This window comes from Uloborus diversus, chromosome 6 (assembly GCF_026930045.1).
Source record: "Uloborus diversus isolate 005 chromosome 6, Udiv.v.3.1, whole genome shotgun sequence".
Taxonomy (NCBI): domain Eukaryota; kingdom Metazoa; phylum Arthropoda; class Arachnida; order Araneae; family Uloboridae; genus Uloborus; species Uloborus diversus.
Window position 1 is genome coordinate 64,568,397 of NC_072736.1, and position 26,517 is coordinate 64,594,913.

Here is a 26,517-nt window from a genome sequence, read left to right on the forward strand (position 1 = left end):
CGGCATATGACGCGAGTTAAACCGGGTCAATGTTTGCGGCATATGACCCTAAAACAACGGTTCTCAACCTTTTGGCATTCGCAATCCAGTTTACAATCTTAATTTTTATCGAGCTCCCTACTTGCCCTCCTCATAAAGCAACAAGAGTTTTATGTTAAAACTACACTGCGATCTTAACTAAAAATATACACTTAAACTAGAAAATTGTTTTTCATTCAAATCTAGGGGCTACTACCTCTTCTTGCTAACGCTTGACAGCTTCAGTACGTATAATACTCGTCGCTCTCCTTCGCCACATACTAAGGGGCATGCACATTAATTTCCGGGCCCGTCACAAATGACTTTTACGTGTCCCCTCCGTATTGTTTATCCCTACGTCCTAATATATACAGGGTGTCCTGAAATAGGCTGACTGTTTTCAAAAACTTATACAGTTAAACCTGTGTAAGTTGACCACTTGCGGTGCAGTACTTTGGTGGTCAACTTAGACAGGTGGTCAACTTATAAAGGGGGTAATGATTTTATTTATTTATTTATTTATTTATTTATTGTCATTTCTTGCACCATGTATTTATTTTTTGACTAATTGATTCTTACTCTTTCCGTTCAACTCACTTTCATTGTTTAACATTACTTTGAAACAATAATTGAAAATGTTATTCAAACATTTTTGGAGGTTATTTTCTCAGAATGACGTATAATGTGTAATGTAAATTTAAAATTTCAGTAAATTAATTTAAAAAAAATCATTGTTTATAAAAAGTTATTTGATATTAATAGTTTCTAAAAATTCATAGCTAACCAAAAATAACAAATTTTTCGCTTCTTTTTTTTCTCATATACATTTAATACATTTATAACCACGGTGATCTACTTTTCAACAAAATAACTCCTTATTGAAGTTTGGCGCACTTATTAGACACTAGTTTTGGAAATTCCATATGTGTCAGCTAATTTTCTCTGGATTTCTCCATTTTCAATTACTTTTAATATTTCATACTTTTTAACAATCTCAAGTTCAACTAACTTTCTTTGTGAAGCCATTTTATGTAAAACTATAGCACGAAGAGCAACACGCTGGACTCTCATAGTTCTAAAAGGCAGTTGAAAATGAAAATGTCCTATTTCTTAATCCCTTGCACCAGAAATACTGCAATGCAAGTAATTTTTACTCTAGTACAATTCCAGCCTTGCCACAAAATATTGCAACTGGAAAAAAAAAAATACTTTGTACTTTTCTACTGACACATGTTTTCATTAAACAGAGAGTACAAAAGATAATCTCAAATAGAACATCAAAAGAAAAATAAGTTTGGAGAATAAATGGGTTCTTAGTAGTTTTTCAATCTGGTTAAACTTACAAGGAGGTTTAGTTATGCTGTTGTTTTATTTAGTTGGTAAAATGCTGGTCTGGCATCAAAAATATTCTTGGAAAGCTATAAAAAAAATTATAATAAAATAAAATAATTTGCTAAATTAAGTTTTAAAAATAAACCAAGTGGTCAACTTAAAAAAGGTTTTTTACAATACTCCAAACCAAATTTGGGGTACATTAGTGGTCAAGATAGACAGGTGGTCAAGATATAAAAGTGGTCAAGTTACAGAGGTTTTCCTTCATTATACAAGATAGGACTAATTCCGTTCCTGACAAAAGCGGTCAACATAGACAGGTGGTCAACTTACAAAGGTTGTCAACTCTCCAGGTTTTACTGTAACAGGAAAGCGGTAAATGATAAAAAAAAAAAAAAAAAAATCTTGCAGATAATTCATGTGGTGGGTCGTAATTCCCCCCTGAGTTCCGAATTTTAATTTCAAGTTTTTTCCAATAAATGGCGCTGCAAGTAGTAAGCCCCTAAATCAAAGGGGAAAAAAAACATCATCATTTTTCGATGATTGTTTTTAATAAACAAAAGTACACAACAATATTTTCAAAATAATAACAGTCGGCTGCAATCACATGTCGCAATCGGAGGAAAAATAGGTGAATTTCAATTCTTCTTTTTTGACTTATAGGCTTACAATGTGCAGCGGCATCTGTTGAAACAGTTTTGAACTAAAATTTTGAACTCTGAGGGAAAGAATTTACCACCCACCACATGAATTTTCTGTAAGAATTTGCTTTCTATCATTAACCATTTTCCTGTTATAAATTTTTGAAAACAGTCCGTCTACTTCAGGACACCCTGTATTTCATCCTAATTTTAAAAATCTCGGCCCCCTTCAGGCTCGGAACAACAGGTAACCCTCCCCCCCCCCTGTTCACGTCCCTGAACATACTAACTACAACACTATAATTTAGCAGAAAAGGGTTCAATAGTGTGCTCATAATTACGATTTATTTTTGCGCTACATTTTTTCGGGCTTGTCGATCTTAATAGAATAAAAATGATAACTACAAGAAGTCAGGCGATTGTGCCAAAATCTTAAGTATCAAAAATTTCCCCACCATCGGGTGCCTACTTTAATTTTAAATTATTTTATTGAATGAATGCAAAAATATAATGCAACAAATTAGTATAGGGCAACATTAGTAGGGGTAAAATACCGGGGTAACAGTGTTACCCCAGTATTATTTTAATATATTGCTAGCGTTTGATCTGTTTCAACCTTTGCTTGAAGTTTCAAACGTCGATTATGAAATTTAATACTGACTTTTGTTTTACGTCATAAAATTTCGACGATTTCATTCGCTGTTCAGATACCATTTTTATAATGTTAGTAAGATAATAAATTCCCACTTTTTTCATTAAGTGATATTTTAGTTAAATATTCTTTTACTCAATTATAAATAACTGTACATACACCCATTCCAAAACCTGAATTATTACTATTGTTTGTCATATAACAGTAATAATATTATAGTTCATGATTATAACTTTACGTTGCATAAAATTGAGACATGATTTTTGATCAACTTTACTGTTTTCATTCACTTGAATTTTATTGACAAAGCAGCGAAATTTTACTCCAGAAAACAACAACGCTCTTCTTTAAAATATTCACAACAAACAATAACGATTAGGTAAATATGTAATAATTATGGGTATTCATAAGGTAGTTATTAAAATAAAAAATACATTGAAACAATCCTTTGTATAAGTAAATTACATCGCTGTTAACAGGTGTTTAACAGTTTATTGCGTCAGAATATATTTTGTTTCGGTTTTCCTTCAATAAATTAACCAATTTTTCAGCATCCTATTTTTCGTCATACTAGCATTGCGAAGATTGCGCTCCCGGAGGGGGGGGAGGCATCCTACATGTAGAAATTTGCTGCAATAAATATACAAAAAGATTGGTCGGCGCACATATAATTTTCCCAATTGATTGGGAAAGACTTGACCCTTCAATCTGTATCAGATACTTATCTGCAATGGAGTGTTTTTTTTTTTTTTTTTGTTTAAACAAAGATCTTACAGAAACAGATGTGCTGCAACATCCATACAAATTGTCTAAAAATTCCGCTACATAGATATAATTCAAACGCACTGACCACAAGGATGACAAAAACACTTGTGTTTACTGTTTAATGCACCAATATCCTGATATAAGAAAGAAAAATGCCTTTTCTTCAAATTGTCGAAGACATGAGCCGAAGTACAAAGAAACGCTTGATATAGCATAGTGTCTAGTTGCTTGGTATCTGTATATCGTTGTTACAGTTCTATGATGCTGTTACAACAGCTGTCATCCAGCAAAGAATGTGTGTTATGAACTTCTGTCAGGTTCTTGTAAAGCTTTTCTTTGACTCGTAAGAAACCTTTACTTGCTAAGATTGCGAACTAAAATCTACTAAGTATCTGGAACAGCACAATATTCAACGTTTTTTTTTCTTCATCGGGCTGCATATGCGTGACGCTATTTCACTCAGACCACAACGTAAAAACTAAAGAAAATAGTTCCCTTTTTGGGGGGGGGCGAAGACAAGAACAATTAATTCATCATATAGGGTAGGTGGGGGTAAAGCCCCGCGTGGGGTAAAAACCCGCACCGACATTTTAACTTAATCACCTTGGAGTAAGAAATTTACCTTTACGTGGTGGGTTTGTCCTATGGAAACCTATTGATCAATGAAATTTTGTGTCCGTTTAGCGAGAGTAGATAGTGGAAGTAAACAAAGCAACGTGACGATTGGCGTTTCCGCTGTCTGCTTGGCGTTGGGATGATTGAAAACAGCGCCAATCAGATAAGCGAAATGTCCACGTGCGTTTTCTCTCCTCTTCCAAACCTCTTATCAAACGCTGAAAGTTTTCAACAGCTTAAATTCAATGTTATATTTTCAATATAAAGTATTTCGATCAATAAGATAAAACATTTAAGCCAAATTAACATGTATTTTAAGAATGCATTTGGGTGGCAAAAATTTACAAAAGCAAAAGTATTAATAACAATCATTGGGAAAAACTCAGCCACCACATTCAAACACGCCGAAACAAAATATCATTATACAAAGAAAAATTAATGAAGAAGAGGACGGGGGGGGGGGGGGGATTACAGATCGTTGAAAGAGGTTTTTTTTTTTCTCTCTTCTCTCTCTACTGTAGAAAAAAAATCATTACAAATTTATTATTTTCTTTTCTTTGAAAGATTTTCTAGCTGAAGCGTCATTACTCTTATTTCAATAAAAATTGTTGTTCTAAAATGACTGTAATGTTTAATTAGATACCGTATGATTTGAAAAAAAAAAAAAAGATTAAATTTATAATAGAATAAATTCGAAACATCTTTTTCAAGAATTATTTACTTGAAAGCATATTAACTTATCTTTATTATCATTTCATCTATTAATTAATTAAATTTTTTTCAAGAATTTCTAACACATGCGTTTAGTTCAACTAATTTTCTTCAATTGAAAATTATTGTTCTAAACATTCAATTGTCTTGACAATAAGAATTTGAATATAAGATTTTATTTGTCAATAAATATCGTTTGTAAATGCATACTATTTAGATTTCATCTTGTGTTAAAATTATGGATGCTGGGTACCCCCCCCCCCCCCCATCCTCCCCGCTTGAAATTGTGGGTGAAATAAATAAAAGTTTACCCATAAAACTTTCAAAACGTATTCCATAAGCCGTACACCCCTTAGTCTCAGTGGCGGCTCTAGCTGTTTGCAATAAGAGTTTCCGGGGACTTTGTATAGTGCCGCCGACAGCCCTGAATTTTTCAAAGGTGTTGGTTAAGCCCCTAGGGGCACGGGTCCCAGTGCGGTCGCATAGTTCGCACGTGGATAAAACGAATGTGCGGTGAAGTGTACTTCGATGCTAAGAGGGGGCGTTACGAGATTGTCACCACGCTCTTCACAAACAATTTCTGTAATGTCAATGCTGGTGCCTTCTTGTCTGATCTATTATTTAAAAGGTTCGCTTGAAATGTGTCCCATAAAATGTGGAAGGGCGATCTGTTCATTTTCCGTCGGTCAATTGGTGGTCATTTCGTTTTCGGAATCTATTTTGACACTACGCTGAGAAAGGAAGCGCTGAAATTTTCGAAGTGTGCAAAGTGCTCAGTGTCGTTGTTTTTGGTTTTTCTTTCTTAATAATTTTCTTCCTGCTACGCAATAGCACTTTGTGTTAAGTTCATTAGTATGGAATTGAGTCCACCAAAAAAGAGGGAGAAAAAATCTTACATTAGTAAAGCTGAGAAAGAAATTATTTTGAACATTTTTAAAACAGAAATTCATTTAAAAGCCGATGTTTCAATAAACGACGTGGCTGAATATGCTGCTACGGCATCAGGAGTTGGGATAGCTTCTGTTTATAGAATTATCCGTGAGTACAAACAAGATGGTGTATTACATTCTCCGAAGAGGACTAAATGTCGTAAAAGTATTTTGGATGGAGTCGATGATTTCGAAAAAAATGCCATAAGGAGAAAAGTTCATGATTTTTTTCGACGAAACGAAATCCCTACGGTGGACAAATTATTGAAAGCAGTGAACGATGACTGTGACTTATCCAACTTTAAGAGAGTGACGTTTTATCACCTGTTAAAAAAGATAGGTTTCAAGCATCTGAAAAGAGGAAGAAACAGTTCGCTCATCGAAAAAAAACGATTTTATGGAGACGAAAGTATCTGAGAACAGTCAAGAAAATGAGACAGGAAGGACGCAAAATTTATTATATGGACGAGACGTGGTTGAATGCTGGACATACTCTTGACAAAGTGTGGACAGATACCTGCGTTGAATCATCAAAGCAGGCTTTTTTATCTGGCCTGTCTACTGGATTAAAAGCTCCTTCTGGAAAAGGGGAGAGATTGATAATAACCCACATTGGCAGCGCAGCGGGATTTTTACAGCAAGGACTCTTACTGTTCAAATCGAACAAAAACAAAGATTATCATAAGGATATGGATGCGGCTTGTTTTGAAGACTGGTTTAAAAATATTTTGCCTCATCTTGAACCAAACTCAGTTGTGATGGATAATGCCCCATATCATTGTCGAAGAGAAGAAAAGGTTCCAAACACAAAATCTAAGAAACAAGAAATTATAGACTGGCTGAAGTCTAAAAACATTATCAGTGATGAGGGAGATTTGTTAGAAGCCGAATTGTTGAATTTAGTGAAGGCTAATAAGCCCAGATTTGAAAATTTTGCCATTAATGAAATCGCCTCACATAATAATGTTACAATTTTAAAACTCCCACCCTATCACGCTGAATTAAATCCCATTGAGCTGATATGGTCCCAAGTGAAAGGATTTGTGGCCAAAGAAAATAAAACTTTTAAAATAGCCGATGTCGAAGAATTGTGCAGAAGAAGTATAGGTGAAATTGGAGCTGAGCAATGGAAAAGATGTATTGAGCATACTGAAAAAATAGAAAAGCAAATGTGGGATTTAGACGAGGCCATTGAAGCAACAGTTGATTCTCTGGTCATTAACGTGAATTCCACCGACGATGAATCTACGAGCTCTGAGAGCGAATCTTCATGTAAGTAGTTTAAGTTTATTTTTCCTAAATAATATATATGTCTTATTATCCATTATTTTTTCAATGTTACTGAAGGTAATTCTCACAAATTTAAAGTCTCACGCGTGAAAAGTTACTGATAATTAATTTAAAAAACTGTTTGTACTCTAACTTCTATTTTTTTTCTTTTTTTTAAAGCGCCGTTAAGGAAAAAAAAACCATATGAGCATTATGAATGGACATACCATACAAGTGAGACTTCAAGGTTCGCAGACTTCCAAAAACGTACCTTCCAAAACTACTTTTGTCACATTAAAAACGATACGATTACTCAAACACAAATGAGAAAGTATTAAAATTCTGCAGTTTTGTAATTTACTGCAAGCTCAGAGACAACTATTCTCGATTTATAATGTGAAGCAAATAATTTAATACACAATACGAAGCAAAGAATTAAAAGTAAGTAGACGTAACCTCTCTAGAGCAGATTGTTAGTAAAATACAGAATTTCAAACACTCCGTAAAATTTAAAAAAAATGCTGATTTTTTTCAAATCAAAGCAATATTTAATTGTTAGAAATGAATTTGTTTCAGAAAACGCGGTTTACAAACTAACATGTTTTTTTTAATATCTAACTGGACATTTTTGGTGACTTTTTTGTTATTTACTTATTTATTAAAAAAAAAATAAATCATTGATCCCGTACCCCGTTACTTTTAACAAATCGTATTTTTCGAACAAAATTCTGTAGAGAATCAGAATTTTCAATGGAAAATACCTCTTTTCAGATTCAAAAAATAATGTTATTCTATGAATAAAGAAAAGTATTTTTTTTTCTGGAAAATTTGCGCATTTGGGGCAGCTATGAATAAAGCGGAGTAAAAGCGGGAAAAAAAGCTCATGCTAACAAATTCCGTTCAATGCGAACAGCATTGCGAGTAAGTCATGAAAGTAGTAACCCTCTTTGTTTACTTCCTCTATCACCTCTCGCTGAATTGAGTGTTATAGGCACTCCAGAGACGAGAAAGGGGGATAAGTTTGTTTGTTACTACTTTGATCTAACTTTTCTAATATATATTATTTGAACAGTGTAAAATGTAGAATTTGAAAAGAAGAATTAATGAATTACATGTTAATACTGGTATATTAAAGCTTCACCTTCGCGTGAAAACAGTTATTCTAATGGCTGCTTAAAAGCAACATGGGGCGTTTTTCAGAGAGTAACCAAATGGGGAAAATCCCCGCAGTTGTTGTGGGGTAAAACCCCGCATCTCCAAAAGGTCAAAGATTCTCTCCACTCGGCTTAAAATTGTCTCTTTTTTGAAATATTATTAATATCTTTGGTTAGCATGTGTTTTGTACAGCTTATTCATCTTAAAAAATTGTTAGTGGACATTTACTCATTAAGTTTTAATTTGGATAAGATTTGTTAGGTAAAATCTTACATTGATTTCAATTCAAATGTGCTTTCATTAATGTAATAATAATTTCTTCTTCTTCTTTTTTTTTTTTTTTTTTTTGAACATTTACGTACGTTGAATTTTTTGTTCTAGTACCTTCCGAAGAAAAACAATTCAGAACCATGATAAATGTCGAGCTTAATGAAGCAAGTAACTTAATTGCAGGCACCTCTTCGTTCTGTATGGTAGACATTAAAGTTAGGTTCAAAAATATCGGTTGAAGACATCTCTGAAAAATGGAACAAAAGCTTGAGGTTTCGAAGAAGAAACAAATTTCCCTATAATTTCGAGTGAAACTGTAGAGAATAACTCGAAGCTTATTCCTGCACAATGTGGCCAAGATAACTTCAATACGACAAGAAGGAGGGGGTTATGTAGAGGTTTTTTTTTTTACATAAAATACCTAGAAGCCTGCAAATGTACTGAGACACAGGAAGAGTCATTGGAAATGAAATGAAGACGTTATAAATAAATTGTCATAACCTCAGCAGGACACGGTTCCATCCACGACGCAATAACATTTTTAGAAAACTCAACCTAGTGTACTGTTAACTTAAAGCACTGGGTACTAGATATTCAATTAAAAATTATAGCTTCAGGCATTTAAATTATTTTTTATAACGCGGCTGTCATTTTTCCCGGGTAAGTAATCCTCCTTTTGTAGAGAAGAAAATATTTTCAATAAATAAATAAATAAATAAATAAAAATAAACGTGTGAGATATTTAAGTTTGGTACTGCTGAATAACAATAAACCAATGGTTCAAGGTGGTTTTTCAAGTGTTTTTATCAAGCAGTCATCCTTTTTATTCACATTCATCTTGAGTGAGGTAAAGATCCGCATTGAGGGGTTTTACCCCATTTTGTGGGGCAAAACTCCGCAATTTTGTTTTCCCGATAACTTGTAATTTTTTCAATTATTACTCATCAGACATAGCTAAAATTTGGAAGGATTATAGGTAACAACCCAAGCAATGACTCTAATTTGAAAAAATGGGAAAATATACCCTTTATTGACCATGGTGGTATAAAAACTGAAAATTGCGGGGCTTTACCCTCACCTACCCTACAGTGGCTCCCAAAAGAGTTCGTACAAGTATGGTTTTCAATGAAATAAGCCCCTATGCGCTGGTTAGAATTAATATTTCGGAATAAGTATTTAATTATAAGATCTATGATCTATTTTTAACAAAACTACACAAAAAAATTTAACAAAACATTAAAACGTATTTTTTTAAAAATTAAAAACCAAAAATTTCCGGAAATTTTATCTCACAAAAGTCTTTGTACACTTTGAAAAAATGTCAAAAAATTAGTAAATAATCTAACTTTTTACAAAATTCTTATTTAGTAAAATATCATGCAGTATCAACAACAGCTTTTAAACGTCTGGGAATAGATTTCATTTTTCTTTCTTTTTTTATGGAATTTCTGAGTAAGTGTTCAGTCGCAGTTAGAGTCTTACTATTTCTAGTTCGCTTTTCGTTTCAATGATGTATTTCCGTCATCTAGCAACCAGATATCTCCAAATATGTTCCATTAAGTTTAAACCTGGCGATTGATGATATATTTCAAAGTTTAAGGACAATTTTTGAGGCACCAAACGCAAACGTGTATTTCTTATCATTACTATGATAAAAAACAAAGTTATTTCCGATTACCAAATTTTGGGCTAATAGTTAGTATTTAAAATATATTATATAGTTAAATATTTAAAATTGTTTTTTAAAATATTTAAATAAACAGCATAATTAATCATTTTATCGAAAAATTCCAAATTTCCAAGTTCTGATGCTGTTATGCACCCTCACACAAGAACACCTTCCCCGTCCTGATTAACTGATCCAACTAAGTTCTTAAGATTGAACAACAATTTAACCCAAAATATTGAATTTTTTTTCATCTATAAGTAAGACGTTGTTCCAAAACGTTTTGAGCTTATTTATCATTGATTTTACGACGGAAAGCGTAAGCTTTCTGTTTTTCGCACGAACAAGAAAATTTCTGCGGGAAGAGGTCCCCTTTAATCCAGTTAATCAGAGAACTTGGCGAACAGCTTTAAGTGAAAATTAAACGTAAAATGTTTCATTCAATTCTGCAGAAACTTTTTCAGCACTCAAATGTGTATTTTTCATAATTAGTTTAATTGTAAACCTCCGATCACGCTTTGTTAACTTTGTCAGTTGACCTTTTCTTACCTTGTTTTCGATCCGATTCTTGTCTTTAAAGCAATTTATCAAGCACTTCACTAGAGAATGGTATAAATTAACTAATTTAGAGACATTTAAACCAATTTATGGCTACTGTGAGAGAAAAAAATCAAATTTTGAATCGTGTTTGTGGTTTTCTACGCATACCTGCTGTTTAAAAATAATAAGCAGAATATTAGGGAATAAATAAACAAAAAAACTAAAGGCAAATAACTTTACAGTGTCATTACAATGCAAAAATAATAAAAAAAAAACCACATATGATAATTTTAATCTATACTTAAATATTTCAGTGTACGATGACTTTTGTGGCGTATTTTTTCTCTGTCTCTTCGTTTTTTGACAAATTTCAAAAATAAAATCTGACAATATTTTGAAAAAAGCTACTGGGTTTTTATTCAGAGCGACATAGGAATGGTGTGAAAAAAAATTGGACTTCATATTCGAATTCCGTTTTTTGTTATTTTGATATTACTACAAAATTTCAAGGTGTACGAACACTTTTGGGAGCCACTGTAAGTTTTAAAATGAAGCGAGTATCGAGTAAAGACCAATATTCCGAAGAAAATGTCGGATCAGATTTTATAAATGCAATTTTACACGTGGAAGATATTTGTACTAAAATACAAGACGAACATGCATAAATAAGAAACCATTTGCTAAATCAAGCTTTCATCATTAAGTTAATTACATGTGTTATCATCATTCGAACCAAACAAAATATTAAGTTAAAATTTTTTCACTCACCTTTCCTTTCTTCTCCACAAGCCCATCAATAATGCCATTTAAGTTCATTTGCTCTGACAATCGTTATTGCAATTAGTTACTAGAATCCTCTACGATGATTTCATATAAGAATTAATTATTTTTATTACAGAGAGAACTCTTCCATGAGTTGTAACCGTGTATGTGAGGTTAAGTAGATTCTAAGGTTTCAGAAAATTTGGAAAGTAATGAAATCCATTATTTTTAATTAAAATGTAATTACTTTTAATTAAAATGAACACTACATAATAATGCCTTCTGTCCCAAAAATTGTCTAATTTTACAAAACCATGGTATTGCAAACTGTTGAATAAGACAAGATTACTGTTAGCATTATTTCGTCTCTCGTTACATGCAAACACAAGCTTAACATATTGCTACCCGTTGACACTAGTTTCACATAATTAAAGAAGTCACATTGGAGAAAATAAGATTTTAAGTACAGTAGATCCTCGTTTTACGTGGGAGTTACGTTACACGGAAATGCTGCGTAAATCAAAATCGTGTAAATGGAGACCTAATATTAGTGTTAAAATACGGGTTAGGTTTCGTAGCTAAAAAGAAAATACTTCATTTAGTGATGACTGATTGTACGTACAATAAGTTTAATGTGTACTTATATCGATTTCTATGCACAACATGCATAAAGAAAACAAATTAATTCCCTGTTCTCTAAGAAACTGGTCTTTTGGCAGTCATTAATATTTTTTCTCTGCGGTTCTTTGCAGAGCATTAACACATCCATGCTCATCTGCGTCATTACCACGATGGAATCTTCCTTCACTAACAAATCAGAAAGATCATTTCAATTGTCTAGGAATGGCTCAAATTTTTCAATGTGAACGTTTTTGGATGTGTGTCATCGATGTCGTTATCCTCGTTGGTTTTTTCATCCTTTGTCACTTTTAGAAGCTCTTCTTCCAGTGAGCTCTGAACTGTGCGAGTTTCATAACTTTACTTCTGGAAAGAGTTCTGGAACCAATCGCATAAAATGTTTCCAGTGGCCCAAGCTCGATTATTAGCACGCCAAAATGCAATCTATTACGAGTATAATCTGCAATCTTTACGAGTCTGGATTTTGAAAGAGGGAAAAATTTTATCTGTTTGTATTGCCGCATCCGCGTAAGACCAAAATTCATCCGCGTGAAATAAAATAAAAGTGTCAAATCTTAAACCGCGTATAATCGAAACCGCGTAAAATAAACCCGCGTAAAACGATGGTCTACTACTAATTTGTAGTTACTAATAATGAGTTACTAATGTAACTAATTTATTTTTGAATACTTCAATACGATAGGCTGATCATTGAATAGCTCGTAGTTTTTTTTTTTGGAAAAAATAAGGTTTCAAAAATGTTTCTAAGATTAATTGGAAATAGCAATTTTTTCTTTTCATTTCCAAAAAAAAAAAACAAGCTGCTCGCCTGCCACGAGGGTGGCCGAGTTCGATTCCCAGCTGATGTTTCACTGTTTAATCGAAATAACGAGTTTGGGTGATTCTGTTGTAAGTAGAAAATCGCCCGTCAAGGTATGACGGTTGAAAATTGCTTCTACATTTAAACGCATCAATTGCCTGTTCGGTGATACTTTGATAGTTGAAATTTTAACGCTAACTCCAGTGTTTTAACCCTAACTCCAGTGGATTAACCCTAAACTCCAGTAGGTAGCGTAAAATGGTTAAGTTACATGACCCAGTTCAGTCCTGTCAAAATAAAATTTTCCCTCCATGTCAAACATTGCCAAAAAATATTATCAAATTATCATGCCGTGGTGCGAGTTTCCTTGCTGATGACGTCACCGTTACTCGATCATTCGCTATTACATATATGATAATTTTAATTCAGAGCAAAAGAAAAAAATATTTACAGCTCTAGATATATATTAGAAAGTTTCAGAAAGGTTTAGCCTCGGACTTTTTGCTAAAATAGACTCTTATATCTTCTGTTCTAATAAATTGAGAGAAATGGAACCAGCTTTGTTTAATCCAGGAAAAAAATCTCTTTCGAATAACATCGAATGTCAAGCGGTGTGGGAAATCTTTTATCCCTTTAATAGGCAATTTATGTGACACTTTAACTTGAAAAATTAATTGCAAAAAAATTAATTCGAATTGAAAAAGAACTAGGGCTGGAAGTAATTTTGTACAAAATTTTAAGGGTGTAAGAGCTATGGAGACTCCTGGACGCAGGCCCGCCATAGGCATTCTTTCACATTTTTTTGACCTTACTTTTTTTTAATATATAAAGATAATACAAAAATCATAAGAAATTTTCCCACGTTAATTTTCTAAACTTTTAGAGTGAACAATAGGGTCGTTCAAAAAAAACTTTTTTTCAGCTAGAGTCCAGGACACCCCCCTTTTTTTAGACTTGCTAATAGTACTTTGCTGTTAAAGTTTTAGCTTCTTACTCAAATTTTAACAGGGTCAATGACCCCTTAATATAACATCAGCCGTAGCATGAAAAATGTCACAAATTTTAAAACATTTAATTTCCCCAGTTTTTTTTTTTTTTTTTTTCTTTTTTTTTTAGTAAATGAGTATTTTATTGGAATGTATATGCATATTATTCGTATATATTATAACATGTAACTTTTTTTTCAGTTCAATGCATTTTTTAACCCTCCTCCCCATACTAATGAAGTTTGGGGGAGGGAGTTGAGCACACTCTTTCAGTTGAAATAAGAAGCTAAAATTCTTCCAGTATATTACTATCCACAATTCTAAAAATATTGAGGGATGTCCTGTTATCTAGGAGAAATATTTTTTTTTTTTTAACATGTATTTTTGAACCACCCTAGTTCACAAGAACCATAAATTTGCAGTTACATACAGACACCGTCACCAGTTACATTACAAAGAAAAAACACCAGTAAAGGGTTAAACTATGACAGGCATTTTTTTTCAAATGCAGTTGGAAATATAAGAAGGCGTTTGAATAAGCATAAAAAAGATGACTATCTTCTCTTTTTATTCAAAAACATGAGAAATATCACTTACATAGTCTTTAAAAACTTACTAAACATCTAGTTGTTACTAGATCCTACATACCAACTACTGCCTCGTATTAACTATCTTTACATCGTTACTAGTATCATTTTAACACGCTATCCGCTCATTATTATAAGTGGAAAAAACTGCTCTCTAGATACGAGTGTAACAGCCGGAAGACATTATAACGAACGGAGATGATTAAAAGTTTAGTAGGGGGGGGGGGGGCTCTGTTAAAATAAAGCACTTGCATTCGTTAAAACGCAGAGTGAAAAACATAAACAGTAGGGAGGGACGAAAAAAAGTTTTTTTTTTGCCATCCTAAACATGGAAAGATAAAAACCAAAACATAATATTTAAGTCTTCAGATCTCCCATTGGCTAAAAGTTGGAAAAAAAAGGTAAAAAATGGTCAATTTTCAAATATTTTCTTGAAAATCCAAATGTTTGAAATTTTTGTTCTATCGGGCCATTCCAAGAAAAACGGCCATTCTGTCTGCCACGTGACGCCTAATATATTTCATCAAAAATAATACTTTAAAATATTAAAGGACAATTTTTTTCTGCTTAACAAGTTACGAACTTATGTGGGATTTCTTAATCGTGTGGTTCCTGGTTAGATCGAAACATTTTTTTCACGAAAACGTTAAGCTTCAAGTATAAAGAGTTGAACACCCTTACTGTAAATCATTGCATGTCGTTTTTATTGCAGATTTATGCTTGATAAATTGCACACAGTTTTCACTGGAAATTGGAATGAAGACATTCTTTTATAGCTCCCGGCACACAAAGGAAGAGGGTTATAAGCTTCACGTGTTTGGCTATCTGTTTCTGGCACTCTAGCGCGAAACGGATGGACCTATTTTGAAAAAAAAAAAATGTTCGCAAAAGTTGTTGCGTCTTCGAATGACATTAATTAACGAAGACATCAATTAAAACCTAAAAAGGTTTTCGCGATTGTTGCAGCGATAACATACCTAAAAATTTAAAAGTTTAGTACCAAAATAAAGAGTTTTTTTTTTTCTACGTCTGATAGAATGTTTTCGGAACTCCCATGTTATATAGAATTCGAATTATAACGTTTTTTTTTAAAGCAGATTTTAAATACGTCAAAACCTTTATTCACGCGATTGGTAATCGAATTCGTTGTTGGCCGACAAGGAGAGAAAACGCAATGATTAAAAATTTTATATGTTGCCAGTTTCTATTTGTTAACCAATAAAATTTGTAATTGATTTTTAATAGTATAAGGCTTTTAAAAGGATTTTCAATTTTATCTCTTGATTCTACATTTGTGACTCAGTCAGAGTTCTTTTTTAATTTTTAATTTGAGTTACTTCCAATGTAAATGTCGAAGCAGAGGTATTTGTTTAAATACAGCATACCTATTTATTTGATTCTCTTGCAATGACAAACAATAATTTTAGTTTATATTTTTTCTCGGGAACAACAAAACACTTTCTGATCTTCAAAGCTTTCAAAGACCTTTTAAATAGTTAGTAGAAGACATTCACTGCTAGACTGATTCAAAATTCTAAGCTCATTAGAATAATTTATTTTTCTGCCGCCTGTTTCCTATTATTACTGAGTAAAATCCAATTTTAGAAAGAGTAACTTAACATACCTCCACTACATTTTCTAATTGCCAATCTAATAGTTTATTTTGAGTTATAGCATAAAGGGAATTTCTGAATAAACTTTCAAAACGAAGGTTTTTGAAAAGAAAAAGAGTGAACTCAATGATATTAGACGACAAAATTCAAGTGCCTTAAATCGTAATAATCCTATTATTGCAAGGTGTTTGGAGCTCCAAGCTAAGTTCTAAATCTCCCTTATTTCTCATTCTCTCAGTTAACCTCAACAAATAAATTTGGATTTAAACAAATTAAACTTCTTTCTTTAAGCTCTGAAATTTCACGAGGTTAACCTTTGCTTTTTCTCATTTCATATCTTTTGCGAATCTTCAGAAAGTTACGCAGAAAAGAGTGTATCAATTCGTATACAGGGAGATCCGTTTTAACCTGCAAGACCTTTATTTTCCCAACCGTTAGTCCTAAATATATACTTCCTAATGCAAAAATGTTAAAAATCCGATGCAGAGTTAAGGTATTGAAAGTTTGAAGCAAAAATAAAAATGAGTCAATATAAAAAAAATTAACTTTTTATACGGGCCCTAGGTCCCCTAACTAATATTTAGAGAAATAATCTCCATTGAAAACTATTACTGACGCAAGAAACTTGACATTTATGCGACCAAAACTCAAGGAAATATTTCAGTTTAAAGTTTTAAGGGACCATACAGAAGATGGGATTAGAACTTATCGCCCTTTCAGAAGAATGACAGGTCGTCAAAGTAAGAAAAACAAAGTATTTATATTTTTCATTGCTATTCAAAAAAAAAAACGAATGTTATGCCGTGATACACTAAAACACACGATAAAACCTCGAACAATTTGAAAAACCACACTCTATACAAGCATATAATTCTGAACACTAGTTAACCGCTATATTTTCCCCCAAAAGGTGTTACTGACAGCGTGTGAAAAGTGGTGTATGTAACAAAACGCTGCGTTTCATATCTCGGTGAATATTGGTCGTACTAATTTCAAACTTTTTGTGTTGGAGTTATTTTTCAATGGAGATTATTTCCCTAAATATAAGTTAGGGGACCTGGGGCCCGTATAAAAAGTTACATTTTGTATTTTTTGACTTATTTTTATTTTCATTTCAAACTTTCAATATCTTAACTTTGCATCCGATTTTGAACAGTTTTGCAGTTGGAAGTATACATCTAGGACTAAAAGTTGCGAAAATAAAGGTCTTGCAGGTTAAAACGGAGCACCCTGTATATATTTATTTTTTATGGAAATGGCAAGAAAAAATTATGAACGCTTAATTTTGAACCCATTTTAAGCAAATTTTAACCTCTTTATTCCACGTGATGGGTACCAGGAGCGGATCTAGAGGAGGGCCATGGGGGCCATGGCCCCTCCCAAAGCCTTGTGATTGTAGGAATTTTTTTAAAGAAAAAAAAATGAAAAAATATTATGAGAAGATAACAAAATTTAACACATGTATTTTACTGAAAAAGAAGTATAGGCCTTAATTGGGAGATAAATTATATCTCTATCCTTAAAACAAAACTTTTATTTCCAAAATTTTTCTCCATCTTTTACATCATTTCTTGATTCCGACTACAGACACTTGGACAATCTCTAAATGCTGCTATTCTCAGAGTATACTTATTGTTCACGAGACCAAAGAAAGCCTAAATTTTCGTTTTTATGGCTTTAATTTCGAAACTAGGGGGAGAACCCCCTTTTCCCTTGCGTTTCCACAAATGCCTTGATGTGTAGCAAAAAATTGCATTTTAAGTCTTTTATTTGGAAAAAATGTCAAGGGAAACTAGTTTATCCAGCCCTTATCACTTAAGGGGATCGTGGACCTTCCAAATAGCTCAAATCGGTCAAAAATATGATTTTTTTTTATTTCGTGGAAGTAACAATATATGAAGTGTGCTGAATCGCATGAAAAATACCTCTTGTTGATCTGATGTTTTATCGCGAAGTTATATGCGTTAAAAAAAAAAGTAAACAGAGCGTGTTTTCGATTAAAATGGCTGTAAAACATGTAATTAAAGTCGAAAAACTAAGTAAAACTAAGTGTCAAACATGTAAACTAAGTTTCAATAAATTCTTACATTGGTATTAATGTCAAATATTTAATCATCGTGAAAATATCTTTCGGGAGGTATTAAAATACGAAGATCATGAAATGTAGGTGAAATTAGACTTTAACGTCATTTATCTCGGACTGGAAAATTCGATGCTGACACAGATTGAAAAAAGCTCCATGCGACTTAATTTTTGTTCGATATGCTTCAAATTTCAGAATATGCTACTTTGGTAGTAGTTTGATAAAACTGGGTATGCATTAAGGTTTAAGAGCATTTTATGTTGCTTAAAAACACTTAAATTTTGATTTTCATGTAATATTCGCAACAAAAACTATTGCTTTACGCGAAAAAAAATACTGTGCAGTTAATAATGGACCAATCCTTTAATGGATACCCAAAGTTCTTGGCAATGTTCCGTTCTCTGATAAAATACAAATTGTTTGAGAAAAAAGCAAAAATTGAGTCGCATGGAGCATTTTAAAATTTTTATTTTAACTTTCAAAATTTTTAATTTTAATTAAATTTTAGTTTCTAACCTTCATTTTCAAAAAGTGATTTGGGGCCAGCGCCAGAAACATGACCTTTTTCCGTACATCATCAAAAATAGACAAAATGCGTTTTTAGTTTCCTAATTTTCAAAAATTACTCGGAAATTTAAATTTTGAAACATTTTTTAGGGAGATTCCTAAACCCACCCCCTCACCTAATATCTCAATACCCCGAAAATTGAGTTTTTAAAACTTCATTTTAATAAAATTTCTGGGGAGTTCGGAGTTTGTTCAAAAATTTCGGATGGCCCCTCCCAAAACAATAGGCTGGATCCGCCACTGATGGGTACATTAATAAAAAATTCATGAAAAGGGTCCGAAAACATTCCAATTTCAATATCGTCAAGCAAATGGCAGCATAGGCTGGTTTTTTAAACGGTTTATCTGATAAAAATAGGAGATGATGCTGAAAGCAGGTCCCTCTATAGTTGTGTAAAACGTTAGCTCCCACTTCTATTTTGTATTTTAAAGTGCTTTATTTTGTTAATCAAATCTCAAACTTGAAATTCAGCTAAAGTAAATTCATTGTGCAGTTTTTATTTTATCTCATTTTATTTTGTGTGTGTGTGCATTCCGTTTTTAAGTTCAGATTACGGTGCAACAGTTTTCTCATTCTAAACACATCGAATGTTTTATTCTTCTTCAATTATTTTCATGTTATTCGATTTAGAAGACGGCAATATATAGGGTAGAAGTATTTTTAAACAGTAGCATTTCGACGGCAACGGTACAGTCTGACCACCGATTAAATGGAAAGGCAAACATCCGGTTTACAGACGGAAATGGACTCATCTATTAGTTTTCAGGGATGTCAGTTTTTGCAGATGTATGTTAGCCTCTAAATTAAGCAGAGGTCATGAGTAGTAGCACGCGAAGACTTACTGGAGTTACTGAATCAAAAATCTAAACAATATTTAATCGCAAATTCTAATCTCTAGCACAGATTCTAATAATTCTTCAAGCTGATTGGCTACATAATGTTTTTTCCTTGTAGCATGAGCGACCTATGCCAAATTTTAAGGGGGGAAGGTAGATATTTTCCCCATGGTTAGGCAGGATGTTTTTTTCCCCGTGGAAACCGATTTCAGTACAGCTTAGAATAATTAAAATTTGACATTTTTAATAACTCGTTCGTTAATGGCATTAGAAGAAATGTTTTAACATTTTTGCAAAGAAAAAAGCACTAAACGCAAGGAGGTTCTAATTTCTAAAGGGGGGATTGAGCCCCCTTCCACCATATGACCGTCCATGCCTTGCAGACCGGTCGGAATAAGATCAATCATTGTGGTTTTATCTGTTGACATTTTGTCCATTTGTCAACAAACAAAATTGTGGCAATTGTCTTCTGTCCACATTTTGGAGCTTTTCCAATGGCAAAAAACTTTCAATTTTCCCTTTAGAGATTTTACTACTAAACATTTATTTTCGACGGTGGAGAGATAATCGGTAAAGTTATTATGTTAGTTTGAAGTTAAATGCAAATTTTTAATGTTACCTCTATTCTATTTTACTTATACATATTTTAAGGGGGTATTCTACTCTAGAAATTAAAAAAAAAAAAAAAAAAAAAAAGATTTTTTTTCCTTCATATTCCTAATGTTTAGGCCTTTAAGAATAAGTTTCTAAGGGGATTTATGGAAATTCAAATAATTTTTGTAGTAACAGTTTTGTTAAAATAAACTATTTTGCTGAAATGAGACTGCAAACTTCAAACGCATTTTTTCGAAACTAGTTTTTCAATACGGTTGACTAGATATCTCAGGTTCTAATGCATCGATTTTCTTAAAATTTGGTACAGACTTTCTTAGTACTATCAAAATTGTCTCCACAAAATGGTTTTTGTAATTTTTAATTTTTATTATTATTTTTTAAACACCAAGATTCAGAAAAGGAGCCAAAAAATGAGCTTTTTTTTTTCAAAAAGATGCCATTTTGTGAAACAATTTTTATTTTCAAATCGGCTACGTCCATACAATTCTATATCCTTGCTTAACTTGAACCTTTTTTCCCCAGATCACCTGGAGGATTGGAATCATGTCAACCAGGAGACCCTCTTTTTTTTTTTTTTTTTTTTTTTTTTTTTTAGAGTCTCCACTTTGCCAGCCTCCTCCAACTTCACTTTTGATTTTTTTTCAACTGATATGCATTTTTTACTTTTAAATTATCAAATAAAAAAAAACTAATAAAAATGGATATTGAAAATAGCTACTGTTTTTTTTTTCTCTATTGCGCCCGTAAAATCACCTTAAAATCAAGCCTCTAGACAAGAATACCTCCTTAATTCCGTCAACACAGTAATTCGTGCCAACGTAAATATGAAATGCCTCAAAGGCGCCAAATCTCAACTGATACGATTCTACGTCAGATCCGAGAATTTTAAGAAATATACAGAATAAAGTTTAGTAATCGTGCCCGCGCTTCTACATATTAGGGTCAGTCATAGATAACGAAACAGAGGAAATAAAACAGATTTTATTCGACATTCTTCAAAAATTCTGACTGAAATTGTTTAAACACTTATCTTATTGGGAAATTAGTCACATAATGTCGTGCTCATAAAAGTCCTTTGGCTGCTGCTGGCACCAATACGCACGCACTCTTTACTTCATCGTCCAAATAAAATCGTTGTTCCCGGAGTGCCTTCGTGCGTTCCCCAAAGATGTGGGATCACATGAGAATAGATCTGGACTATAAGGGGAGTGGTTCAAGATTTCCCACTTAAATTTCTGTAAAAGTTCTTCTTTTGCATTGGCTATCTGTGGTCCCGGTCAACTTTCACGTGCTGCCATCCTGTTGCACGACAACACTAGACCAAATAGACAGCCGATGCAAAAGAATAACTTTTACGGAAATTTAAGTGAGAAATGTTGAACCACCCTCCTTATAGTCCAAGATCTATCTCCATGTGATCCTACATCTTTGGGGAACTTCTCAAGAAGGCACTTCGGGGACAACGATTTTATTTGAACGATGAAGTAAAGAGTGCGTGCGTACTGGTGCCAGCAGCAGCCAAAGGACTTTTATGAGCACGACATTATGTGACTAATTTCCCAATAAGATAAGTGTTTAAACAATTTCAGTCAGAATTTTTGAAGAATGTCGAATAAAATCTGTTTTATTTCCTCTGTCTCGTTATTTATTGACTGGCCCTCATACTATTTCAGTATGTTAAAGAAAATAAAAGGGCCCGCATATGTATATTTCATCAGATACTGCCATTCTCAAAACGATGGCTACCCTCGCATCATACTAACAAACAGAACACATTTACGTTTAAAACAAAACGCTTTTCTTTCTGTATACCATATTTCGACTTTAAATTTAAATTTTCAGATCAAAAATTTTTCTTCAACGATGAAAAACTGTAAAAGGTAAAATACTTCTAAATTAAATTTGTATCAAGGTTTCTTTAAAAGAATTATTAAAGATGAAGCGAAAAATATTTAAAGAAAACTAAGACTATTTGGAAGATATATTTCTTTATTCTGGCAGAAAAACATTCTCGGCTAAGACAAATATTTTGATTAAATTTCAGATTAAGACGAAATTTTTAAACACTTCGTGAGTAGCTTTTAAAAATGAATAAAATTCTCTAGGTTTTTATTATTATTATTATTATTATTATTATTATTCTTTGGCATAGGGAATAGTGCACTTTAAGTACACTTTAGAATACCGCTGAAGAAACATACTCTGAATTTGAAGTATGTCTTTAAGTGTTCCCTTTGAATATTATAATTTTAACCCTACTTTTTAAGCGCTAACAAAAACAAATTCTAACTTCTTAGCTCGGTTATTGGTAAGTACTCATAAGAAGTCGTGTGTCTAAAACAGCTTAATTATCCAATATTTTTCGTTTAAATAACAATTTCCTTTCTCTACGAATTCAAAGCTAAAAAATCATTACTTTGGAATAGTTAACTGAGTAACAAAATCGAATGGTTAGTTTTAGTCATGGGGGGGGGGGGGTATGGACATTTTTTTTAAAATAGTCATTGCTATCGATTTAATCCGTTTTTTAATTGTTGCCAAAAACAACGAAAAATAATAGTATTTAGAAAAATAATAGTAAAAATTAACTTTATAAAGTTATTTTTTTAATAAATGTTGACAATTGAATTTTAGCGTTGAACCTAACCGATGTAGGTGCGCTTTTAAAATGATGGCTACTTGAATCAAAGAAATCTTCAAAAACCTGCATTATTTGAAAAGTTTAAAATAACCAAACCTACATATAGCTTGCTTAAGTTCAGCTTTGAAATTAATTTGTTAAATTTATTAATAGCACTGACTTTATAATTGCTATTATTTTCACTGTTTTTGGCAACAATTAAAAAACAACTACGTCACTTCCGTCACACAAAAAAGTTGTGCAGCAAAATTTCGCTTTAAAAAGAAAAGACAAAAGTTTCACGTCTATCTGTCTTTGTGACCTTTTTTTTTCTTTCTTTCTTTCTTTCATTTAACCCTGATTGTTGCTTCATTGACACAGGTTTTATTTGCGATGTAGACCGTGCAACGCTGGGCAATGCAACTAGTAATTTGATAATTTTGAAGTTAGTTTCAATAAAAATACGGCCCTTTTCAAAAACATTTTCTTAAGTAATTTTTGCTGTCATAGCACGCATGACAGCTGAACAATTTTTCCCTCCACTTTTTCTTCAGATCTGTGCATTACAAAATTAAAAATGCAAAATTACATTTTACAATTTTAAAGAATTTATATGTCGAGGTAATTTCACGTAGCATTAAATATTCAACATCTACCAGAGTACATATTAATTGAGTTCATTTGACAAAGTAAAGGGTCTCAAAGCCTTTCAAGAGTGATTTTCAAAGGATTACGTTATAGAACTTTATTTAATAGTTGACGTTACAGTAGTTTTATTTAACTTTCCGCTCTCAAACAAATTTCAACAGAATTTGAAAATTTTATGATGAATACTACCGACACAAATAAATAATACACGAACAAATCGGTCTCGAACTTAATTTTTATTTAAAATAGTTTTAAGAGCTATTGATGCCTGTATATGTACAAGCACACAGTTTACTATAGGCATATGCGCACTTTCAACATTTAATGGATGAAGTTAGAGATGAATAAAAAGATTCATATTTGCTGAGCTCTTGTTCATTCTAGATCTGGGGGTTCTTAACCTTTCAGGCTCTGCGCTATCTTTGAACTCTGGAGTGAGCTCGTCCCCCTCCCCCCCTCACAAACATCAGACCACGGTATTGTCAATACAAGAGCAAAATCAGAATTTTAAACTGAGGCCAGTTGGGATAGCTCAAGATGGTTATTAAAAAAATATATAAATAATTTCGTAAAATTTTTTGATATTTCTTCCCGTAACTTTACTTCGTACATACTCTTATCAGAACACAGGAAATCAGAGAACTAAATACAAAACAATTGGAAGCAATCTAGGAAATTGGTGAGGTTGGCAAAAAAGTCACTTTTGCAACATCAATGGAAGAATCTGTCTGCTTATAACAAATGTATTAACTTATAACTTGTGAAAAAGTGCACCTCGAGTTCCTTGTAATGTCTACCCTTGCTCCATATTTTGACTTTATGCCTGCTAATGCTACTAAAACCTAACGTAAGTGACTAAGCTTGGTTTTAAAAACTAATTTCGAGTTTAGTTCAATTAGTTTAACTTAGGATTCGATGGGGGTATTCAGTTTGGTTAGGTAGTTTATAGGAGGCATCGACTTCAAAAGGTGAATAAAAATTAAGAAATGGTATATGATTAGTTCAGTGTTTCTTTCAGACCTTTTGCTCAGGAGGGGGGCACTATGAAAGTTTAGGGGGGGAGCAAGGGAGTATTTAAAGGAGCGAGGCACTTTAAGAGTTTGGAGGAATCACGGGCGTATTTAAGGAGTGGGACATGCAACCTCCCCCCCCCCAAGAAATAAAATCAAAATTCCCAACTCTGAATAATTTTATAACTTCAATTTGTGCAGTTACCAACGGGTTTGGCTTGCCTGCCCTCCTCAAATAAATGCCTGTATGCGTCCACGAGCGGGACGATATGAGTTTCAAGAAACACTCCTGATTCATTATATCGTTCCTACAAAACTCTAACAGATCAAAAGACTGACAGTACTGCAATATTATGAAAAACAAAAGTGTTTATTTGAAAATACAAAAAAAAAAGCAATGAAAACATTTCTTAATCATTAAAACATACACAAAATAACTGTAAGCGAGAAAAATAAGATCGAATTCATATTGACGGTCCTCCGTCACACTGCAAATGCGTAAGAGACTTTTAAATTTATGAAACACGTAACGAAGCATGAATATTATGTAATAAAAATTATTTAAAATTAAATACTTTTACAGAAACAAATCTTCGTTGAATTACTCCAACTAAAGTCGAATTACGTTTCATTAAATTGTTTCACAATTCCTAAAACTGACAATAACATGTAATAAAATTAAAATTGCAAATAGTGGAGAAAAATAACTGTCACTAAGTTTCACAGGAAAAAAAACAAGGAGAATGATTAGAGCCCGAATTATGTGCACTAAAAAATCATGAAGAAATGCATGCACATACAGGGTGTTCCATTTTAACCTGCAAGACATTTATTTTCGTAACCATCAGTCCTAGATGTATACTCCAACTGCAAAACTGTTCAAAATCAGATGCAGAGATAAGGTATTGAAAGTTTGAAGCAAAAATAAAAATGAATCAAAAAATACAAAATTTAACTTTTTATACGGGCTCCAGGTCCCCTAACTTATAGTTAGCGAAATAATCTCCATTGAAAAATAATTTTAGCACAAAAAATTTGAAATTAGTACTACCAATACTCACCGAGATATGAACCGCAGCGTTTTGTGACTTACACCACTTTTCACTCGCGGTCAATAACACTTTTGGGGGGGAAATATAGCGGTTAACAAGTGTTTAAATTATATGTGTGCATTAACAGTGGTTTTTGAAATTTTTCGAGGTTTTGCTGTGTGTTTTTGTGTATCACGAAATAATATTTGCATTTATGTTTGAATAGCAATGAAAAATATAAAATACCTTGGTTTTTCACTTCGACAATCTCATTCTTCTGAAAGAGCATTAAGTTCCAATCTCATCTTCTGTATGGTCCCTAAAAACTTTGAACTCGAATATCTCCTTGAGTTTTGGCCACACAAATGTCAAGTTTTTTGTTTCAGTAATAGTTTTCAATATAAATTTTGTATATTTTGACTCACTTTTATTTTTGCTTCAAACTTTCAATACCTTCTGAATCTAATTTTGAACATTTTTGCAATTGGAAGTATACATCTAGGGCTAGCGGTTGCGAAAATAAAGGTCTTGCAGGTTAAAACGGAACACCCTGTATATGCACTAAAAATAATACAGAGACCTACACATAAACACACCAACACACAACTACCCACACACACAAATACATATGCCTACCAGGGCCTGATTAACGCACGGTCCGGCGGGTCCGCGGACCTGGGCACCAAATTTAGGGGCACTAAAATAGCCTAAATTAACTTCCTTCCTTCCTTTTTTTTCTGTTAAAGTGAACGTTCCTTTTCAGCTTTGAAAAGAATCAAAAATTGTTTGAGAAGCTGCGTTTCTCAGGATAATTTACAGGCGTTTTTCTTATTGACCATTGAAAATTCTGTGACATCAAAATTAGATTTCGATGATGTGATCGACACATTTGCCTCTGTTAAAGCTAGAAAGAAGCCTCTTTAAAGCTTAATGTCAGAATTAATTTTTTTTTTTTTTTTTTTTTTGCTATTTTTGCAGTTTTAAATTGTTTTTTAATTCATTTTCACCTTAAGGTAAGGCAATTTTAACTATGACTAGTATGGAGACTATCAAGTGTTTGGTATTCAAATCCCAGGTTTCTGTAGTAATGTGTAGGTTTCTAGTGTATTAGGTTTCTAGTATAAAACATTGATTTTGAAATTGTGCTGATTTTCTCA

The 26,517-nt window shown here is 32.7% G+C and overlaps 1 protein-coding gene across 1 annotated transcript; it reads left to right on the forward strand.

Annotated features, from left to right (window-relative positions):
• The first annotated feature begins 6,094 nt into the window (after positions 1–6,094).
• LOC129224787 (uncharacterized) lies at positions 6,095–6,943 on the forward strand. The gene has a single exon (XM_054859334.1). The coding sequence runs from the start codon at positions 6,095–6,097 to the stop codon at positions 6,941–6,943; it is 849 nt and encodes a 282-aa protein (XP_054715309.1).
• The last annotated feature ends 19,574 nt before the right edge of the window (positions 6,944–26,517 follow it).